This window comes from Schistocerca serialis, chromosome 5 (assembly GCF_023864345.2).
Source record: "Schistocerca serialis cubense isolate TAMUIC-IGC-003099 chromosome 5, iqSchSeri2.2, whole genome shotgun sequence".
In the NCBI taxonomy this organism is placed as follows: Eukaryota; Metazoa; Arthropoda; class Insecta; order Orthoptera; family Acrididae; genus Schistocerca; species Schistocerca serialis.
In genome coordinates, this window is record NC_064642.1 from 479,517,281 (window position 1) to 479,541,302 (window position 24,022).

Below are 24,022 nucleotides of genomic sequence, written 5' to 3' on the forward strand. Positions count from 1 at the left end.
ACCCTGCCCCGCCCCCCATTTCCAGTGTCCTTTCCTTTCGGCACCCTCCCTCCCTTCTCTTCTCCTCCCTTCTTTTTCCTTTTCCCCGTCCTCTCCCTCCCCCCTCTTCCCCCAGGCTTCCTCTCCCCCTTCCTCCCTCCCCCCTCTCTCCCCTTCCCGTGGCATCTCTGATCTCCCCTCTTGCTCTCCCACTCCCCTTCCTCCTCCTCCTCTCTTGGCAGGTCCCCGGACTCGCACACGCATAGTGAACATTCGCCTTCCGTGTCTCGTGTGTGAGACGTCGTTTAGTGTTTTTTGGTGTCCGCCGTCCCACTACTACGTTCACTTGTGCCGTCGGATTCATCAGTGTTCTGTGCGCCGTGCCACCGTGTTTTCAGTGTTGTTATCGCCACGTGTGTACGACTCCGTGTATTTTGTGTCTCTGTGACCTCTCTCTTTTGCCCATCACTTTGTTCACTATCATTCTCCGTTCTTATACTTTTGTAAACGCTATGGCTGAAGAGCGGCGTAGTGTGCCGCTGCCAGCCTACCTGATTTGTACAGGTTTTAAAATAACAATAAAGTAAAAAAAAAAAAAGCCCTAGTCCAGTCAGTCTGGTACTCGCTCTGGATTTCGTTTCTATCTCGGCGGTACTGCGTTCTGGTCGTTGCTCGTTGTTGACTTTTGCCTGGCTCTGGTTCTGAGTGGATTTACTGTACATTTGGTGTTTGGTGTTGTGGTTTCCACAAGCCTCCGTTGTTTATCTCTTCCTTGTTGTGTCGCTCGTAGTCGGTCGTGGTCGGTAGTTGTCGTTGGTCTGTCGTCCGACTCGTCCTGTGTTTACCCGGTGGTGCGTGCTCCATCGCCGGCGGCTTTCCCGCCTGGCGGCTCCGATCCGCAGCCCAAGGCGTTCCCGCTGTTGGTTGTGGTTACCACATCTTCCTTGGAAAATATTTACTGCTTCATATGACAATTTTCCTGAAAATGATATATTTACGTATTTGCTGCTAGTTGTGATGAGATGATGTTTAGCGTTGGTTTCTCGTTATTGTTCGTCATTCGGGAATTTATTTTAATATTTACCTAATCCATTACATTTAGACTGTAGTCATAACTGCAAGCATTTCCTTTAATGATAATTGATTCTAAGGGGATTTTGTGCATTCTGCTGAGAATTTCCCCGTCTGAAATTAATGAAAACTTATACAACTGCCCATGATGTAACGAAAGAACTGTAACACTGAAATAAAGTACAAGATTTTACTGACCCGTGTCAATTGTATTCATATTATCCATTTCACGGATGGGAGGTAGTGGTTGTTATACTTTATCAGTGATATTTGGTAGGATTCAATCACTTTAATTTTGTTGTTGTAGTCGTAGGATTTCACTAACGATTTCTAATGGATAAAATAACAACAGAGTAAACCACTTTATTTGTTGAAAACTCAACAAGGCATTTCGAACGTATTTCATGAGATCATGTCAGCAGCTCTTGGTCTAGGGGCTAGCCTGGGTTCGTTTCCCGGTCGGGTTGGGGATTTTCTCTGAACAGGGACTACGTGTTTGTGTTGTCTTCATCATTCATTATCATTTGTGAGGGTGACTAGATTGAATTGTGAAAAGAAAATGGGCTGTGTAGAAGTGAGACTTTGTACGGGTGCTGATGTCCGCACAGTTGAACGCCCCACAAACCAAACATCATCCCCATGAGATCGTCGACACTCAGTTCTTATAATTCATACACTAAACTAATAGCGTATTTGCTGCGAACGTAATATAAAATGAAACAAAACACGTTTGACTATTGGTCATTAAACCTGTATCTGCTTGCGTCATACACACTCAACGCGAAAATGCCTTCGCCTGGTGCTACCTATGTACATATGCAGGAGTATTCAATAACGGCTGTAGCGCAAATGTCAGAGACATGGGATTCGATGTTTTATCGCAACATGAATAAACAACGTGACCTACAGCACTCCAGGCGCTTGACGGTCGTCCACGTAGCTTTATTAATATCGCTCATCGATGGCAAAGACGCTTCCTTACTTATTTACTATTCGCTCCTCTTCGTGTTATGCGCATGAGCGTGTTACGAAGCTTTTATAGGGCTCGATGTAAACGAGCAAGTAACAGGCGCACATGATCGCTGCGTTACATATCGTTTCAGTGCATACACGGCGACGTCACGGTGATAATGGCGTAGTGGTGCTGGATTGGAAGGCAACTAAACCACTGGCCATTAAAACTGCTACACCAGGAAGAAATGCAGATGATAAACGGGTATTCATTGGACAAATATATAATACTAGAACTGACATGTGATTACATTTTCACGCAATTCGGGTGCATAGATCCTGAGAAATCAATACCCAGGACAACCACCTCTGGCCGTAATAACGCCCTTGATACGCCTGGGCATCAAGTCAAACAGAGCTTGGATCGCGTGTACAGGTACCACTGCCCATGCAGCTTCGACAGGATACCACAGTTCATCAATAGTAGTGACTGGCGTATTGTGACGAGCCAGTTGCTCGGCCACCATTGACCAGACGTTTCCAGTTGGTGAGAGATTTGAAGAATGTGCTGGCCAGGGCAGCAGTCGAACATTTTCTGTATCCAGAAAGGCCCGTACAAGAACTCCAACATGCGGTCGTGCATTATCCCGCTGAAATGTAGGGTTTCGCAGGGATCGAATGAAGGGTAGAGCCACGGGTCGTAACACATCCTAAATGTAACGTCCACTGTTCAAAGTGCCGTCAATGCGAACAAGAAGTGGCCGACACGTGTAACCAATGGCACCCCATACCATCATGCCGGGTGATACACCAGTATGGCGATAACGAATACACGCTTCCAATGTGCGTTCACCGCGATGACGCCAAACACGGATGCGACCATCATGATGCTGTAAACACAACCTGCATTCATCCGAAATAATTCCTTTTAGGCATTCGTGAACTCAGGTTCGTCGTTGACTCCACCATCGCAGGCGCTCCTGCGTGTGATGCAGCGTCAAGGGTAACCGCAGCCATTGTCTCCGAGCTGCAAACGTCGTCGAACTGTTCGTGCAGATGGTTGTTGTCTTGCAAACGTTCCCATCTGTTGACTCAGGGATCGAGACGTGGCTGCACGATCCGTTACAGCCATGAGGATAAGATGGCTGTCATCTCGACTGATAGTGATACGAGGCCGTTGGGATCTAGCACGGCGTTCCGTATTACCCGCCTGAACCCACCGATTTCATATTCTGCGAACAGTCATTGGATCTGACCAACGGGAGCAGCAGTGTCGCGATACGATAAACCGCAATCGCGATAGGCTACAATCCGACCTTTATCAAAGTCGGAAACGTGGTGGTACGCATTTCTCCTCCTTACACGAGGCATCACAACAACGTTTCACTAGGCAACGCCGGTCAACTGCTGTTTGTGTATGAGAAATCGGTTGGAAACTCTTCTCATGTCGGCACGTTGTAGGTGTCGCCACTGGCGCCAACCTTGTGTGAATGCTCTGAAAAGCTAATCATTTGCATTTGACAGCATCTTCTTCCTGTCGGTTGAATTTCGCTTCTGTAGCACGTCATCTTCGTGGTGTAGCAATTTTAATGGCTAGTAGTGTAGTATGACGGAGACAGGAGGCAGTGTTTGCTTATTTAGTTTCCCAATACGTAAAGAAAAGCCACACAAGGGTTTCAGAAGTTCACAGACTGAAGGAGACTGTTGCTCGCGTTGCAAACACGTGTGCACCGCCTGATTCTATATCTACATCTACTTGAACATAGATACTCCGCAAGCCATCGTAAGGTGGGTGGCGGAGAGTACACTGTACCACTACTTGTCATTTCCCCTCCTGTTCCACTTACAAATAGAACGATGGACAGACGACTATCTGTACGCCTCCGTATGAGCCCTAATTTCTCATATATTATCTTCGTGGGCTTTACACGCGTCGCACCAGCGTCCTATATGCGGTCTCCTTTACAGGTGAACTACTCTTTCCTAAAATTCTCCCAATAAACCAAAGCAGACCATTTTCCTTCCCTTCCAGAGTTCTCACGTGCTCCTTCCACCTCATATCACTTTTTAGAGTTACGTCCTGGTATTTAATCGACTTGACTGTGTTAAGCTGGACGCTAGTAATACTGTATCTGAACATTGCAGGTTTGTTCTCCTATTCATCCGCATTAACATACATTTTTCCACATTTAGGGCTAGCTGCCATTCATCACACCAACTAGACATTTTGTTTCAGTCGTCTTGTTCCTACTATAGTCACTCAACTTCGACACCTTACCGTACACCACGGCATCATCAGCAAAGCAACCGCAGACTGCTGACCATCCTGTCCACCAAGTCATTTATGTACACAGAGAACGACAGCTCTCCCACCACACTTGCCTGGGGCACTCCCGACGATACCCTAGCCTCCGATGAATACTCGCTTTCGAGGGCGACATACGGGGTTCTAGTATTCAAGAAGTCTTCGAGCCTCTCAGATATCTGTGAACTTATTCCATATGCTCGTATCTGCGTTAATAGCCTGCAATGGTGCACCCTGTCAAATGCTTTCTGGAAATCTAGAAACATGGAATCTGTCTGTTGCCCTTCATCCATACTTTTCAGTACATCTTGTGAGGCCCACCCTGTTAGCCGAGCGGTGTAACGCACGTTTTTCCGGATGGGAAGGAGAGCCCGGTTCCCGGCACAAATCCACTCGGCGGACTTGTATTGCCCGCATCTCGTGGTCGTGCGGTCGCGTTCTCGCTTCCCACGCCCGGGTTCCCGGGTTCGATTCCCGGCGGGGTCAGGGATTTTCTCTGCCTCGTGATGGCTGGGTGTTGTGTGATGTCCTTGGGTTAGTTAGGTTTAAGTAGTTCTAAGTTCTAGGGGACTGATGACCGTAGATGTTAAGTCCCATAGTGCTCAGAGCCATTTGAACCATTTTTGACTTGTATCGAGGTCCGGTAAGCCGGCCAGTTTGTGGATGGCTTTTAGGCGGTTTTCCATCTGCCTCGGCGAATGCGGGCTGGTTCCCCTTATTCCGCCTCAGCTACACTATGTCAGCGATTGCAGCCCAAACAAATTCTCCACGTGTGCGTACGCCACCATTACTCTACCACGCGAACATAGGGGTTACACTCGTCCGTTGTGACACACGTTCCGCGGGTGGTGCGGGGGGGGGGGGGGGTGTCCACCGGGTTCCGAACCGCACAGTAACTCTGGGTTCGATGTGGGGCGGCGGAGGGCTCCAGTTGACTGCGGTAGTCGTCGTGGGGTTGTGGACCACTGCGCCAGCGGCGGGGACGGAGCCTCTCCGTCGTTCCTAGGTCCCCGGTTAACATCCAGTACAACAGCATGTGAGAAAAGGAGAAGCTGAGTTTCGCACGAGCGATGCTTTCTGAAACCATGCTGATTCGGCAGCAGAATCGTTCGGCAGTCAGCTTCAAATGCCGGTTCTCTAAATTTTCTCAATAGTTTCCCGCAAAAAACGCCACCTTCCCTCCAGGGATTCCCTTTTGAGTTCCCGTAGGACCTCTGTAACACTTATGTTTTTTTCGAACCTTCCGGTAACAAAGCCAGCATTGCTGTATCGCGGTGAGTTGACAGCTTCTCTCTCATAGTGTAAGTGGCTGCATTACTTCACATGTATTGATACAACACGCGAAGAAATGATACTGAGAGCTCGTGATGATAAATCGCTCGTTGGTATCAAATGGTTCAAGTGGCTTTCAGCACTATGGGACTTAACATCTGAGGTCATCAGTCGCCTATAACTTAGAACTACGTAAACCTAACCAACCTAAGGACATCACACACATCCATGCCCGAGGCAGGATTCGAACCCGCGACCGTAGCAGTCTCGCGGTTCCGCCTAGAACCGCACTGCCACCGCTGCCGGCCGTAGGTATCGAATCCGAGATGAGCGCGCGAATATTTCCAAAGGCAGAAGTAGAAAATTTTTCTATGAATCATCATTAGAGGAAAAATGTTATTTTCGTTCATATTCGAATAATGACGCGATGGCTGTGGTCGGTCCTGACATCTCAGTATTTCAGGGTTAGAAAATGATTCATGTTCCTTGCGTTCGCATTCCACGACAGAGAATAGTCATATTACGTCTGTTGGTGAGTATGTAACATATAAGTTCGGATTTGCTCTTTTGTTTTAAGACATTTGTATTGGTGAAAATCTTCTCCTGTTCAGTGGCCGTCTGACTTTCAAGTAATATTTTTCGTCGAAAAGCAGAAGTTTCGTTTCGTGTGACAGTGAAACTGGATTGGTATTACAAGGGGATACCACCATATGTCACTCTTTAACACAGTCTAAACTTAGTTTGCTGACAGAAAGATGAAAATAAAGGAATACCTATTTTGTCTTATGTGCCAACACTCATCAGTTTCCGAGAAAATGGCAGTCAGAGTTTTGATTACGAGCGACTTTGGATGAGAATTCCATTGGCTAGAGTAGAACAGCCTTCAGGAATGAGTCCCTCGTCGAACTGAGCCTCTGTGATCAGCGAGGATGTGTCTGGAGGCGCCCCGGACAGTGGTGAGATACTACTCTCCATGTCACCCGTCAGAGGGACCGAAGAGCCAGAAGTTATGGTCTGGGGGGACATTTCATTTCATAGCATAACCCCTATGGTTGTCGTCTGCAATACAGCACAGAGGTATGATATTCTACGAGCCCTTTCGTTGCTCTTCAAGGCAAGCGTCGCGGGCTTACATTTCAGGAAGATAATACGGGCGCGCACACGGAAAGGATTTCTGCTGATTCGTGCTTGCCAAACGCTGTCTTGGCCAGCAAGGTTGCCAGATTTTTCCCCAGTTAAGAACGTATAGTTCATTATGGGCAGAGCTGTGGATTTTGACAATCTAACGTCGTCGGTCGGACAGAATTTGCCTCGGTATCCGTCAGGACGCCGAACAACTCTACCAATGCTAAGCCGGATAGCTGCTTGCATAAGGGTCAGAAGTGAACCAAGGCGTTACTGACTGGCTCAATTTGTGCAGCTCTTTCTCTTGAATAAATCATTCAATTTTTCTGGAAATGAAATCATTTGTTTGTCTGTACATGTACGTCTCATGTACGGATATCCGTCCCATTGGAATGGTTCCTTCGTGGCGCGTCCTTTTTTTGTCTTAGGGTGTATAACAGTATGTTCCTTGTAAAAATTATTAACTACCATTTTCCTAATAAAGTTTAGTTCTGTCTGATTATCCTGCTTCATCACTCCCACATTGATTGCCTGAGTTCTAAGCAATGAACAGCAGTCTCTTTGTTAGATTGTTACGGATGGCATGACTGTTCAGAAATTACATCAGTCGTTGTTGGTTTCCTATGAACTCTAAGCGCTTATTACCTCGCCTTGAAACTGAAGTCTTACTGTTTTATGAAAGATACGACCTTATTTCCAGAGTGACCAAATTTACCTGTTGCCACACACACGCAGTTCCTTACAGCTTTCTTTTTTCTTGCGATGTGTATTTCGTAAAATTTTAAAATGAATCACAACAAACCAATTAATTAATGAAGCGATACTCAAAATGAAAGAATAACAAAAGGACGAATCCACAATTAATTTAAAAATTAAATGAATATAAATATAGGAGTGATTCTGTATGCCATATATGATATGCCAGCGTGCACCCAGGATTGTGAAAATGACCTGATCAGATAGACAATTTACAACCCAAAATGTGCCACTGTTTGAAAAACCATGTTGCCGTTGTAGAGTGGGGAGAAGCATTTCCTACCTTGTAGGCTCCCAGATCCTGCACCACGCACGCCATAATGCCCTCTCGCCCCACTGGCACCGTCGCATTCGTGATGGCCTCCGCGAACTTCGGCCCATCTGCGAAGGAAGAATAGATTACTTAATACAGTCACAATAAAACTTTGTACTAATGAAAACTGTATTCTGAACAATATTCGCTGACGTCTCTGTCTATATAAAGACGGATGTTCATACGGGTGCGCTCATATATATATATATATATATATATATATATATATATATGTGTGTGTGTGTGTGTGTGTGTGTGTGTGTGTGTGTGTGTGTGTGTGTTTAAACGTAAGTGGTCATGTATGGAACTCGTGGATCAGTTTTAGCGCAAACTGACTATCCAATTAAGAATACTATGTGGGCAAGATACCCGAGCACCTCTCACGATTACTTTACAGCACCTTGTTGTTATTCGTGTGTCATGTTTGATCCCCTGGATTTTTGTCGGCGTGTATTGTGCCTTCAGCTGCTACCGACGTATATACATGTGCACAATCCGCGTGACTCCAGTGAAAGAGACTTATATGTGCTACAGAAACTAAGCGAGTCAATGCAACTGGCGTGGTCATACGGTGTCGCTTGTTGCGTTGCAAGCGGTTTGCAGTGACAGAAGCCTTCTGTTGTTCAAGCGTATTACATCCAAAGTAAGTCGTTTTGGCATAAACACTTTCGCCCTATGCGATTGCAAGACTAGGTTTGATATTAGACATTTTAATTTCTACTGGTTGCGAAGTGTGACATAAGTGTCACTGAAAACTAATTGGGGAAGACAAGCAATATTGTGACAACAATTACGGAGTCTTATTTCGGAAGATAGTGTACGTCATATGTTGACAGTTTGTATAAAAAGTCCATATCTCTCCGCCTACTTGCTAAGATAATACCAAATGCACTAACAAGTCTATGCATGCAGTGGTCACATGAGAAATTTTGTTTGTGGTACGTGTTTGTAAACTTAGCTAGACGCACGTCGTATAAAAGGTTCCTAGCGGCAAGTATATTTCAGTGGCTGAATTTCATCTCAGTCTCATTCCTGAGTTTTCAGACAAATACCAAAGAAATTCAGACAAGAGAAATTCATTGCGGAATAAAAACAAAAATATTTTATAAGTCCTTTTCGATCTTATATAAAATATAACCGACCTGTAAGAAGTATGCAGGAACACTGAGATGTTGGACTGTGTGTTTTACTTGTTTCGAAAAAAAAATTATGACATCAAAACAATATTACAGAAAAGTAAAAATTAAGGAATATTTGGTGGGTACTACATCTTAATAACTGGTTGGTGACACTGCAGAGTGGATCACCTGAAAACTGCAACGTTCTTATTATGTGAATGGTCCACGACATCGAAACGAGATGTTCAGCAAACGATAGCAGACAGAGGCGCACGTAGTCTGTATGTGTAATAAACATATCATTTCTGTCAATCGAGGTGGCGCTTCAGTCTGTGATCGCGCGACCGCTACGGTCGCAGGTTCGAATCCTGCCTCGGGCATGGATGTGTGTGATGTCCTTAGGTTAGTTAGGCTTAAGTAGCTCTAAGTTCAAGGGGACTGATGACCTCAGATATTAAGTCCCATAGTGCTCAGAGCCATTTGAACCATTTGATGATTATAATTAAACTTTCAAACAGCAGTAGAAATAACACCACTGGTCAGGATGACGTCTAATTGCAAAGGAATGTTATCGGAGAACTGGCACAACGTATTCCAGAAGAAAAATAAATAGTTACAAATTGTAGCCGTAGATGACGTTGTAGGCATTATAATTTAATAGTGAATTTACAGTGAAATCCAGATATTTAGCTGCTTACAGGCGTTGATAAATATCAATGGCGACAGTTTAAAATGTGTGCGCCGACAGGGACTCGAACCCGGGATCTCCTGCTTAAAAGACAGACGCTCTACCAGTCTGAACCACCGAGGACACAGAGGATAGAGCGACTGCAGGGACTTACCTCTGGCTTACTCCCCGTGAGACCCCCATTTCCAGCTTACTGTCCACACACTACATTTGTACTGCCCCTGCCCACTATACTCATTACTCGCGGCAGTCAATCTACCGATTCCTGTAAGAGTTCGGGCAATGTGAGTGCATCCGCACTGAAGAGGGTCATTGGCCGGTAAGCCGTATCTGTATTAAGATGGTATCTGTTCTTTCGGACAAGTCGGAAAGAACAGATAACATCTTCATGTATCATAATTTAATACTGGTCGACTGCAAATGACAAATGAATCATACGACAATGCTTAAGGTGTACGTTTGACGTTAAACAAACAATACTACTCAGTGTGAATGGGTGTATAGGTGTGATACTGTTAGTTACGTAAGACCATCCACCACAGCGAGGTCATACACCGTACACCATATTGAACATGTTCTGCGCCAGTCACACGGAAATTAATAATCCGATTTGATTTTGATACAACAATGTCTAAAGTGTACGTTTGACGTTAAACAAACTCTACTACTCAGCGTGTTCAGAACTGATACTGTTAGTTACGTAAGCCCATCCACCACGGCAAGGTCATATCACATCGGACGGGAAAAATCGGTTTTTAATTGTCCTGAGGCAAAAAACCGAATAAAAAGCATCAAACACATCAGTTGCTATTTGTCCTGAGGACAAAAACCGCATAAAAAGCATCATTCAAAATCGAATCGGATTATTAATTTCCATGTGACTGGCGCAAAACATGTTCAATATGCTGTCCACCGTTTTCTGCAACAAGTTGAAATCGAGAAACAGCATGTTTCACAACTGATCGAAGTGTTTCCGAGGTCACATTCAGAATGTGTTGCACAATGTGTGCCTTCAATGCAGCTAAGTTTGCAATCGGAACGCTGAACGCCTTTCAGATAGCCCCACAGCCAGAAGTAACACGGATGAAGGTCAGGTGATCGGGACGGCCAGGCTGTATGGAAATGGCGGCTGATAAATCTAGCATTTCCGAAATGGCGCTTCAGTAGCTGCTTAACTGGATTTTCAATGTACTGAGGTAGGCCATCTTGCATAAAAATGATCCTATCAACATATACACGCTGTTGGAGAGCTGGAATGACGTGGTTGCGTAAAAGACACTCATAACGCTTACCATTGACGGTATAGGTAACAGAACCGGAAGTACCTGTCTCTCCTAAATAAGCTTCCACTCGAAGATATTTTTCTGAACAAATAGCCTTGACAGTATTTTATTGCCAAGGCAGATTTACTATCTAAATTATTGCTTTGATATATTTATTGTGATGTAGAACCTATTTTTTTCTTACAATTGCCCTTGTACTTAGTTACTGCAGTATAACGCAATATGTGATCTCAGAAATTCTAGTCATTTGTAAACTTGTTCATGAAAGGCATTCAGCCTTAATCCGTCAATGATTCTGCGAAAACGTCCTATTGCCCGCATCTCGTGGCCGTGCGGTAGCGTTCTCGCTTCCCACGCCCGGGTTCCCGGGTTCGATTCCCGGCGGGGTCAGGGATTTTCTCTGCCTCGTGATGGCTGGGTGTTGTGTGATGTCCTTAGGTTAGTTAGGTTTAAGTAGTTCTAAGTTCTAGGGGACTGATGACCTAAGATGTTAAGTCCCATAGTGCTCAGAGCCATTTGAAAACGTCCTATTACTAGTTCCTGTTACGCCTTCAACCATTTGTTGTCGGTCAGAGATGGACAACTGTTTTCCATTTTTTGTTACTTGGCATAGTGTTTATTTCATTTTCAGCTTCTTCCCTATGTATGGAAAACAAACCTGACGTCTACATTTGTAGTCTATCTTCTTGTCAGTGTACACTCTCGTAAAGAACCTTCAAAGCAGAAATAGAGACGTGTCTACACAGTTTTTGTATTAACAATTTTGCCGTGTGTTGCAGGATTTCGACTTATCCTTCGAGGCTGGTACCACTTCCTCGATTTTGCCGCTGGCGAATGTGAGATCTGGCGAGTGTCTCTCTAGTTAAGAGGAGGAGGAGATTAGTGTTTAACGTCCCGTCGACAACGAGGTCATTTCTAGTTAAGAGCAGGCCATGTTTATCGGGCCCCGCGCTGTCAACTGTGTTTGAGTGAGGCGCTGCAACCTATAGCTTATGGATCTCCTGAGGGTGTGCCTGTGTTCCACGTATGTCAGACACACGATAGAGTTACATTGTGGCCACGATGTGTGCATAATTGATCGTGGCAAGCAACACAGATTTCGGAATGGATGATCTGATGGGCACAACAACCGCCATTATCTAGCAACTAACTACATGCATGCGTCGATAGATTGTTTTAATAATTGATAGTGTTGAAGTGCTGGCCCACAGTGGTTTATGTTTGCTGTATGTAGATGTAAGGATATCGAATGCGTATAGGTTTGCAGTGGACAGTTGGGTTGCTAGGTTTTGGATGTTACGGTTAGCGCTACTGTTGTACTGGTCGGCTGACCATCAGTACTTCCTGTTACTAATAGAAGCGATGGTCGCTTTCCATTTCTATTACTGAGCTGTTTTAAGTTAGTTTCTGTGGAATTTCTTGTACATTGTATATGGCACTAGACTGAGGCTCTACTGCCAAGGTGTATGCATGGAAGTATTCAGAATGTAAACATCCAGGTAAGATTTTCTCTTAATTGTTTTAAATTGTGTTTGTGTTCTTACTATTATTACTTAGTTTTAATTTCATGCATAGCAAATTTTTTAACTTGTTTGCGTACAGTACTGAAATTTCTTGCACCGGCTTATTGTCCTATGCTATATCATGAAGTAACTTAGGAGACTAGGTACGGACGGATTTAAAGCTCTGAGGATGGGTCGTGTGTCGTGCTTGGATAGCTCAGTCGGTGGAGCATTTGTTCATGAAACACAAAGGTCCCGAGTTCGAGTTTCGCTCCGGCACACAGTTTTAATGGTTCAAATGGCTCTGAGCACTATGGGACTTAACATTTGGGGTCATCAGTCCCATAGAACTTAGAGCTACTTAAACCTAAATAACCTAAGGACATCACAAACATCCATGCCCGAGGCAGGATTTGAAATTGCAACCGTAGCAGTCGCGCGGTTCCGGACTGAAGCGCCTAGAACCGCTCGGCCACAGTGGCCGGCACAGTTTTAATCTGCCAGAAAGTTTCAAGTAATATTTAGTCCAGGAAGTATGCTGTTTATCAATTTAATGAATGAAGCTTATTGTTCAGAGAAAATCAAATTTGTAGCGGTGTGATACTATTTACTTATAAAGGCATAATCAATAAACGGATAAATGACGTACTGTAAACGAGAACTCCATCAATGATTCCACCATTTCAGCGTAAGAGCCCTACCTCACATAATTCTGTGGATACCACGTGCTGTAAGCATAAATAGGGCTATGGAGTTGCGTTACTGGTTGAACAATCATCAAATAGTTCATAAAACGTTTACTAAAGAATTTTCCGCAATTTCATCTGATGATCTTGTCTCAGTGACAAAGGTACGACAGCGAACTTCGGACTCCGCCATCATCCGTCCCTGTGTTCAACAGGAAAATGGGCAAAACATGGCAACCACATCGGCGTTGCCTACTCTCTCTTTCTCTTTCTCTCTCTCTGTCTCTGTGTGTGTGTGTGTGTGTGTGTGTTTGTTTACAATAAGTGACTACAATGGCTTTCGGCTGTCACGACCCTCACTTAAGCAATATAGTTCGATTTATTACCACGACCTTCATTTGGCATTTATGTTAGTTGGCATCACTAACTCACAACCGAATTATCACATTACAACCCAAGGCACGGTTCTCACTGAGGACATGTGGTATGAGATACGACCAATTTGAATAAAGGTCACCCAATATGTCGCCAGTCAGTGCAGTCCTCTAGCCTCCACTGCGGCGATACAATATGTGACAAAATACGCGATGCTATTCGATACGAGATTTGCTATGCGACAAGCAGCAAGGCAGCACGCGTCACGTTTCTGTTCCAGTGTCACTTGCAATCACGAGCTCGTCTGAAGACAACATTACTGTGGGTTACCATTATTTAATGCTCAACAATCTGAAAATGAAAAGAAAGTGCTGGCTGCAACTGTACAGTGCTATAAACATCAAACAATGTTCGGCTGTGGTTTCTCGTGTGGCCTCTCAACACGAAGACAAGTTCCACAAATGATACAGAGTAAGTCCAGGTAGTTTTCACTTTTTGGAGCAACTGGTATCAGCTGCTCAGAGAAGTAGGACACAGATTTTCTACTTGCTATTTCTCCTGTTAAGAAGCTACTCATTACAACAAGGTTAAGTTGGCAAAAGCTTGTGAATGTTGTTACAAAAGGCCACCATGAAAAGTTTATTTTTTGTAAGGTCATCTAACATGGTGTTTTATTTAACACAGTAAGTTAATAAAGGTAGGTTAGTAATTATACAACAGCTACACTTCGCAAAGAAGTGTGTGATTCAGATTGAGGAGTCTTCTGAAGAAACCTTGCTAGATTTGAAGTGCGATCAGTCGCCATCGATGGTGTAGCAGTGCATGGCGAATTCTAGGTAGACGTAGACAATATGTTAAAAAAAAACAGAAGATTTCTGTGATGATACGTAAAACGCTGATTTGTCCTTCTCAGCTTCATCCAGCTGCTCATTCAAAAGTAACAGGTATTTAGCTTTCAGATCTCTTTCACACGTGTCACAATTTACTGAAATCATTCTATCAGATCAACAGCTGGGCGAGGGTAAACTTTTTATCAATTGACTAACCACCATGCGGACATAATGGTTTTAACTATGTTGGCCCTTCTACATTCCTCGCCCTCTTGTGTCCATGTTTTATGATTATATGCATCTGATGATGTAGCTACAAGACACGAAACTTGTATGGCCGTAATAAAATTGGTTTAAATACAGCTGCTTGCGGAGTTCTTGCTACAAAACATTATACGAGACTGTATACTACGTACAGTGGACGAACACCTCGGCGGCGATGGCTGTTTCTATCAGATAACATTGCACTCTGTCACAAAGCAGCGTAATGGGAGGCAATTGTTTGTGGACAACAGCATTCCTGAAACGGACTGACCTGCCCAAATTCCAGACCTGAACGCAACGGAACACATTTGGGGTGAGTTAGAACGTTGACTGCGCTCCAGATCTCAGCGTTCGAAATTATTATGTTCTCTTGTTCCAATTCTTGAGAAAGAATGGGCTGCCATTTCTCCACAGTCAGTAAGAAACTTTATTAAAAATGTCTCCTGTAGAGTTCGAGCTGTCATTAAAGCGAAATGAGAACTCACCCCATTTTACTTTTGATGAGATAGTGTAGTTGTTTCAGTGTCTCTGTTCCTACAAGAATTTATTAAGATAATCTACGTTCCCCTTGCCATAATCTAGTTCTCCGAGAATGTCGTTATTATATCTTCAACGATTCACTAGGTGAAAGTGGTGCATCTTTTACGTGATTCCACCTACATATAAGAGGAGTTTGTGATGGTAACAATTAAGCGCAGCAGTGTCGAGCGCTAGAGAAATCCCATCTCGGCGGACACTTTCGCGTAGAACGCTTCACCGAGCATGCGCTGTTGCATGCGCTCAGCACTTAAAGGGTTAATAATATGAGGGGTGTTCAATAAGTAATGCAAAACATTTTTGTGTCGGTCAGTTTCAGTAGAAAAAATGCGAAATTTGTCGTGGAACGTCGTGGAATATTCATGCTTCACCCCCTGTCGTTTCATGAAGTTCCGATGGTGGCGGCTCTGTGTGTAGCATTCAAAATGGCGTCTTTTACAAACACGCTTTCCAGGTTGATAGCTGTCATTGAGTTTCTTTTAGCGGAAAACCAAATCATCGCAGTTATTACTAGGCGCTTGCAGAATGTCTACGGAGATCTGGCCGTGAACAAAAGCACGGGGAATCGTTGAGCGAGGCATCATTATCGCAGCGAGATCGCTCAAACATCTTCGATCTCCGGCGTGCCGACCGGCCGCAGACAGCTGTGGCTCCTGCAGTGTTGGAACGTGCGGACACTCTCATTCGAAGTGATCGACGGATAAAAATGAAAGATCTCGCTCCACAACTGGACATCTCGTTAGTAGTGCTGACACACTCGTCCAACCGGCCGGAGTGGCTGCAGGTTCGAATCCTGCCTCGGGCATGGATGTGTGTGATGTCCTTAGGTTAGTTAGGTTTAAGTAGTTCTAAGTTCTAGGGGACTGATGACCTCAGATGTTGAGTCCCATAGTGCTCAGAGCCAGGTGAACCATTTTTTTTAACACTCGTCCACCAGTTGGGGTGCTCAAAGACGCGAGTCAAATGGCTCTGAGCGCTACGCGGCTTAACTGCTGAGGTCATAAGTCCCCTAGAACCTAGAACTACTTAAACCGAACTAACCTAAGGACAACACACACATCCATGCCAGAGGCAGAATTCGAACCTGCGACCGTAGCGGTCGCGCGGTTCCAGACTGTAGCGCCAGAACCGCTCGGCCACCAGCGGCCGGCGAGACGCGAGTCAGCTGCGTTCCTCGCCACGTAAGAGAAAACCATAAAGAACAACGAAGGACCATCTGTGCGGAATTTCTTGTTCATTACGAGGCCGATAGTGACTATTTTTTGCCCAGTACCGCCGCAGATAATGAGACATGGGTTCGTCACTTCGAACCGGAAACGAAACGGCAATCCTTGGAATGGCGCCACACCATCTCTCCTCGCAAGTAAAAGTTGAAAGCTGCCCCCTCAGCCGGTAAAGTCATGGCGACGGTCTTCTGGCACTCTGAAGGGGTTATTCAGTTTGATTTCCTCTCTCGGTTCAACGATTAACTTTGAAGTGTATTGTGCTACCCTCAGCATGTTGAAGTAAAGGATTTAGCGCAGTTCTAGCCACAGAAAGGCAAACGAATTTCTCCATGACGACGCAAGGCCCCACACAAGTCTGCGTACTCGCGTGGATACCACTGCACTTCATCTACCCTACAGACTGGATCTCACACCTTCTAACATCCATTTATTTGGCCCAGTGAAGGATAAACCGGTCGCTGTGGCCGAGCGGTTCTAGTAGCTTCAGTCAGGAACCGCGCTGCTGCTACAGTCGCAGGTTCGACTCCTGCCTCGGGCCTGGAGGTGTGTGACGTCCTTAGGTTAGTCAGGTTTAAGTAGTTCTAAGTCTAGGGGACTGATGACCTCAGATGTTAAGTCCCATAGTGTTTGGAGCCATTTTTTTGAAGTGAAGGATGTACTTAGGAGGAAGCAGTACGTGGATAATGGGGAGGTTATTGATTCAGCAAAATGTTGTTCAAATGGCTCTGAGCACTATGGGACTTAACATCGGAGGCCATCAGTCCCCTAGAACTTAGAACTACTTAAACCTAACTGACCTATGGACATCACACACATACATGCCCGAGGCAGGATTCGAACCTACGACCGTAGCAGTCGCGCGGTTCCAGACTGTAGCGCCTAGAGCCGCTCGACCACTGCGGCCGTCTATTGATGCAGCAAGACTTTGGCTCTGACGTCAACCAGTAGAATGGTACCATGAGGACAGGTAGGCCTTTCCAGTATGATGGCGTAAGGCCGTGGCATTGAACGGAATTTATATTGAAAAATAGAGTTTTATAGCCAGAAGAGTAGGAAGTTTACTGGAATCGCAAATAAAACCAACCTGCTTAGAGAAAAAAATGTGTTGCGTTACTTATTAAACACCCCTCCTAGTACTGAAGCCACAACAGCGGCGTAAAACTGTGTCAGGTAGCTACAATCAGACTAAGAACGACACAACAAATACTTCCTCTGTGAAATCTCCTCGATCTAAGTTTGGAGACTCTGCATACATGCGTGGGTGACGAGGACACGCCAGCTATGCCGCATGCTGCAACTACTCTGCACGCTGAATAATCACTATGGTCACCGGGATGACATCGCGGAAGCCTCCCCGACTGCGCCGCGTCCGCTCTGCGCACTTTGCCGCTACTCTATTCGCGATGCAGACGTCAGCGGGCCGCGCTGTCAGCGGCAGCGGCCGCCAGTAAATCTGCGTGCGCCCGCGTCACTGGCGGCCCTCCTCTGTCCTGACGCACGCGTCCCGATTTTTAATGAAATGTCCGCCGCTGCCGACGCGTCGACCACTTCATTACGGCTGCGCACGCCCTCCCGAGCCAGTACTGACGTGTCGATGTACTTTTTGTCGATTTTAATTATGTGTCGCCACACGCAGTTCACGCGCGCTTCACACTGCGCTGTTTTGGCTAAATCGGCTCCAATATTAATGCCACACGGGACCGAGAGTTAGAGTGAAACACTTTCCGTTGCAGTTGTTTATTCGTTCTATACGCTCAGGTTTGTTCCATTGAACCCAGAACCCAAAGTTGTTTCTCATAAGATCATACATGTGTAGACAATCAATAATTACCTTGTGCATACCTTTCCCAAATTTTGTATTTCGATCTACCTCACCTTATGGAGCATGTCTCTTATGTGTTGGTTACTTATCATATTCGGACTTTTCAGATAAGGTTTAGAAACATAATCTTGTATTCCGCAATGCTGAAAGCCATGGCTCAAGGTAGATGCTGTACTTCTCGGTTTCTGAAAACTATTTGGCTCAGTACCACACCTACGCTTATTGCCTGCGTCCGTGGCCGAGGTGGCACATGAAAAGCGCACGGCCTCCACCTTTTCTGAGATGGACTATCCCAAGCGTCACAATATTGCTGCGATTGCCTGTTCTGCGCTGGACATTAATGTCTCGCTATAAGTCAGTCACGTAATACACAGAACTATTCTATGCGTCGTGATGACAACTTGTTCGCTCTTCGATAGCTTTATCTAATTCAATTACTCACCACTGCAAGGCAATGGTAGAAATAATGGCGTCACATCCAGAAACACCCGCGTTAGCTGTCAGTTCTACTCTCGCTGGAGGCAAGATTTTTATCTCTTTCGTAACAGACCCCAAGCAGGCAGATCGACAGTCCATAAGGAAATATTAAGAACACTTCATCACCAATTTGTTTCCCCACTACGTTGATTCATTGCCCTGTACTCCTAAGATGAAAACCTTGCAAATTGCGCACTTCTTAATGCTGGCCATTTTTGCTTCTGCCGAGATAATTTTTACTTTCAGGTGAATACACAGTTATATTCCTTTACTGAGACACTGAATAATTTGTTGATTTCTTTATGTGTCTAGCCCCACAGCACCATTTTCACACTTCAGTGGTAGTCCTGTACCGCTGATTCAGCAGAGCTGTTGACTGCACACACACAGACCGTTTGAAGACCAAAAGTGCGTAATCTCTCGCTAATTCGTGACGATGTGTGCACGCTCTTTTTACGGTTACTTTCTACCGTTCAAAAAGACTTGTGGTAAGGTTATGACAAGTTGTAATTCATTTGTATTAGTTGCGTGTAAAGTTTGTAATATTTTTTCGTTGGTTTGTTGAACACAACAGGTAAACAAAAGAGAGAAATCAATCATCATAAACATAATCTCCCGCACTACCTAAATCAGTCCTACAGTGCTCGGATATTATTTTGACCTCGGTCCTGTAGAACCCTACTAATTTCGAGTTGAAGATACCGTCAAACCAAATTCGATACCCATTTTCTTGATTTTTGTCCGTCAGGAATGTAATAGGTAAACATTTAAGTGTGCGAGGTCAGGAAAATAGCAGATTCGAGGCGGGTGTTATCGTGCTGTAGCAACAGCTGATGCCGTCTTCCTCGTCGTCTTTCTTACACTGCGACCGCAAGCCGTCTCACTCGCCCACAACAAATTCGATGCTCCACACCTCTGGAAGGAGTTCGTAGTACACAAAACTTATTTCGCGCCAGGTGATGCGTAACATTGTAATAGAACGTACATGAATAACTTAAATGTAATCAAATATCGTGTACTGTGCGCGCCAGCGACTGTGCTATGCTGTGAGCTGCTAGGTCAAGGAAGCTATATTGAGCAAATGTGCAAGATTCCGTGCGAAAACTTCTGCCCGCTGGCAGATTGCACGAAACATTGAAACGAAGTAACGTATGTTGTCTTCTTCTCTTTTCGGCATTTCGACATCGTGCAATCTACTCTGATGTCTAATGTAAGTTACGATTTGTGGCTGGAAGTATGTTGTGGTGCTTCCATGAAATAAACGTGTTTTATTTTTTAAAAAAAATCGCTAACGCACGCTGGTTTGGTGCCGCTAGGCCTGGGGGTAAGCGGGTTCGAATCCTGGTAGTGGGGAAAAAATTTTCACTGACAGTATTTGCCCAAAAAGGGAAGGAGAGGTGGTGACATAAAGTTCCTTTTCACCAGACTTCACGCCAATATCCTGGTTTATATATCCAACTTCTCCGCAATGCCTCATGAAGTGAGGGCATATGATACAGTTCATGACGATCCGTCCGTCCCATGGACGTTAAGCTTGCCCCCCTTGGTGCGAAGAGTGATGTACCGGCACCGCGTTTCGCACTCTCCCTTCTCCCATCATCGACATACAACACAAAGAATCACACTACACTCCACAGACACAATACATACACGCAGACTTACAAAAATTGCAATGGAGCAAGCTGTGTAACTGGGCTGCTTCTGTGTTGTCAGCGCTGTGTAGCGCTTTGCATTGGATCTCTGACTGCGCTTTCCTTGTAAAATAGTCTGTGACTGGTCGGACTCGTTGTTGGAAGTTAATGGTTCAAATGGCTCTGAGCACTATGGGACTCAACATCTGAGGTAATCAGTCCCCTAGAACTTAGAACTTCTTAAACCTAACTAACCTATGGACATCACACACATACATGCCCGAGGCAGGATTCGAACCTACGACCGTAGCAGTCGCGCGGTTCCAGACTGTAGCGCCTAGAGCCGCTCGACCACTGCGGCCGTCTATTGATGCAGCAAGACTTTGGCTCTGACGTCAACCAGTAGAATGGTACCATGAGGACAGGTAGGCCTTTCCAGTATGATGGCGTAAGGCCGTGGCATTGAACGGAATTTATATTGAAAAATAGAGTTTTATAGCCAGAAGAGTAGGAAGTTTACTGGAATCGCAAATAAAACCAACCTGCTTAGAGAAAAAAATGTGTTGCGTTACTTATTAAACACGTGTTGGTCTGATGTGGCCCGCCAAGAATTCCTCTCTTCCGACAACCTCTTCATATCAGAGTAGCACTTGAAACATACTTCCTCAATTATTTGCTGCATGTATTACAGACTCTGTCTTCCTCTGCAGCTTTGCCCTCTACATATCTCTCTAGTATCATGGAAGTGATTCCCTGATGTCTTAACAGATTGTCATATCATCCTGACCCTTCTCCTTGTCAGTGTTTGCCACACATTCATTTCCTCTCCGATTCTGCGCAGAAGGTCCTCATTCCTTACCTTATCAGTCCACCTATTTTTAAACATTTGTCTGTAGCACCACATCTCATATTCTTCGATTCTCTTCTGTTCCGGTTTTCCAACAGTCCATGTTTCACTACCATACAATGCTGCGCTGCAAACGTACATTCTCAGAAATTTCTTCCTCAAATTGAGCCCTATGTTTGATGCTAGTAGACTTTTCTTGGCCTGGAATGTCCTTTTCGCCAGTGCTAGTCTACTTTCGATGTCCTCCTTATTCTGTCCACTATTGGTTATTTTTCAGCCAAGGTAGCTGAATTCCTTAACTTCATCTACTTCATGACCATCAATGCTGATGTTAAGTTTCTCACTCTTCTCGTTTCTGCTACTTCTCATTACTTTCGTCTTTCTTCGATTTACTCTTAATTCATATTCTGTAGTCATTAGACTGTTCATTCCATTCTGCAGATCATGTAAGTCTTCACTTTCACCGAGTATAGCATTGTCTTCAGTGAACCATATCATTGATATCCTGTCACAATGCATTTTAATTCCACTCCCGAACTTTTATTTTATTTTCATCATTGCTTCTTCGACATACAGACTGAACAGTAGGTGCAAAAGACTAAATCCCTGTCCTATACCATTTTTAATCCGAGGGCTTCGTTCTTAGTCGTCCGTTCTTATTATAGCTCAAATGGTTCAAATGGCTCTAAGCACTATGGGACTTAACATCTGAGGTCATCAGTTCCCTAGACTTAGAACTACTTAAACCTAACTAACCTAAGGACATCACACACATCCATGCCCGAGGCAGGATTCGAACCTGCGACCGTAGCAGCAGCGTGGTTCCGAACTGAAGCGCCTACAACCGTTCGGCCACAACGGTCGGCTCTTATTATAACCGGGGATATTGAACGTATACAGAAAAGGGCAGCACGAATGGGCACAGATTTGTTTGACCGACGGGATAGGGCCACTGTGGTGTTGGAAAAGTCTTGAAGAGCGATAGAAACTATCCCGAAGTTTACTCACGTAGTTTGCTGTAAGTGATGGCTCTAAGAATATACTAAAATCCTCTACATAGCGTTCCCATAGGGATTGTGGGGATAAGATCAGATTAATTACAGTATGCATAGAGGCATTTATACAATAATTTTTCCCACGTTACATGCGTGAATGCAACAGGGAAAAGCTCTAATAAATGGTACAGTGTAAAGTACCCTCTGGCATACACTGTACGGTGATTCGCAGACTACAGATGTAGATGTGGATACACATACACTGTCTGTTACATGCACCGAACGAGAGACGCGCAAAGCCGTGCCTAGGTTCCAGGCACTAAATAGCCATGGATTAACAGGAGAACGAAAATGTTACGTTCAGAGTCAGTACCTACCCAGGAACGGGGGCAAGTGACTTTAGAGAAATAAGTTTCACTCTAACCGCTTCATAAATACAGCAAAGTTTGTCAACAGCAATGTATGAGGTGTCGAAATAGACATCCAATACGAAGTCGAAATACACGGCGACGTCTTCAACAGTGGACTAGAAGGGTGCATCGGAGTAGCTACAAATACCAGAGTTGCTTTTCTTTATCTTAGTATCCAAATAGAGCAAGCTATTCAATAACGACCTAAGAGTTGCAGGTACTTTTCAGCCAAATACTGGGTTAATTTGTCGTGAGGCAGATGTAGATCTATTTGGAAATGTTTGAGTGTGATATCCAGTTCCGGTATTTGCCCTACTACCAACGGAAATCCGCCAAAAACATTAGGCAGAGCTGGAGAATGGGAACTATTTTTAATTTAATTCTGAGACGATATACACTGGCAAAGCTGATACCCTAGGGCATGTTGCTCTGGCGTACATTGAGGTGAAATTCATAAGCCGTTTCATGCAAGAGGATTCCCCCTTCTCAGCGATTTTGCACTGTGTTGGTCACATCAAGGCTTCACGTAGATCAAACATCTCTGTTGTCAGAAGAGGATACAACATGTAAGATGTGGCGAGTCCTCAGAAAGAGGCAACGACTCAGCCCTTCAGACTGCTGCTGGCTGTGTCTAATGGCCAGTAAGAACTCTCATAATTCTTTAACTGTTTTGGTTTCTAGATACGCAACTCCTCCTGAAAGCAATCACTTACAGAAAATGGAGTCTTGCATCCAAAATCGGTTGGCTCTGGGTAATGTCCAAAGCCTCACATAGTACAAGCGTTTCTCAACGTCATCTCTTCTTTTATGATCTTCCAATGTGTTACGATATTCATAAGAGCACGTAGTACTAGAGAGTGAGACACCAAGAACAAAGTGCTGGGATTAAAAAGGGTGTAAGAGAAGGATGTAGTTTTTCGTAGCTATTGTTGAGTCTATACATCGAAGAACCAAATACTAAAAAAAAAGGAATGGTTAAAGATTGAGATAGAAATTCGGGGTCCGCAGCTCGTGGTCGTGCGGTAGCGTTCTCGCTTCCCACGCCCGGGTTTCCGGGTTCGATTCCCGGCGGGGTCAGGGATTTTCTCTGCCTCGTGATGACTGGGTGTTGTGTGATGTCCTTAAGTTAGTTAGGTTTAAGTAGTTCTAAGTTCTAGGGGACTGATGACCATAGATGTTAAGTCCCATAGTACTCAGAGCCATTTGAACCATTTAGAAATTCGGGTAAAAGGATGTCAATGATAATATGCGCAGATGACATTGATAATCTCAGCGAAAGTGAAGAAAAATTAAAGAATCTATTTAATATAATGAACGTTATAATGAGTTCAGAATGTGGACTAGTAAATCGAAGATAAACGAAAGTAATGAGTAGTAACAGAAATGAGATTAACAATAAATTTAACATCAAAATTGATGATCATGAAGAGAAGGAAATCTTCTGTGCTGGAAACGATATAACAAATTAGGGATGAAATAAAGTGAAATAATAAGCAGATATCATTGGTAAAGAGAGCATTTCTGGCCAAGAGAGGTCTGTTGGCACCAAAAATCGGCCT

General features: G+C 44.6%; 1 protein-coding gene across 1 annotated transcript in view; it reads right to left on the reverse strand.

Annotated features, from left to right (window-relative positions):
* Nucleotides 1–24,022, reverse strand: part of LOC126481086 (lachesin-like) — a 539,555-nt gene that overhangs the window by 232,394 nt on the left and 283,139 nt on the right. The window contains exon 2 of the mRNA XM_050104587.1: nucleotides 7,743–7,840. Coding sequence (XP_049960544.1) covers nucleotides 7,743–7,840 — 98 coding nt within the window. The remainder of the gene's footprint in view (nucleotides 1–7,742; nucleotides 7,841–24,022) is intronic.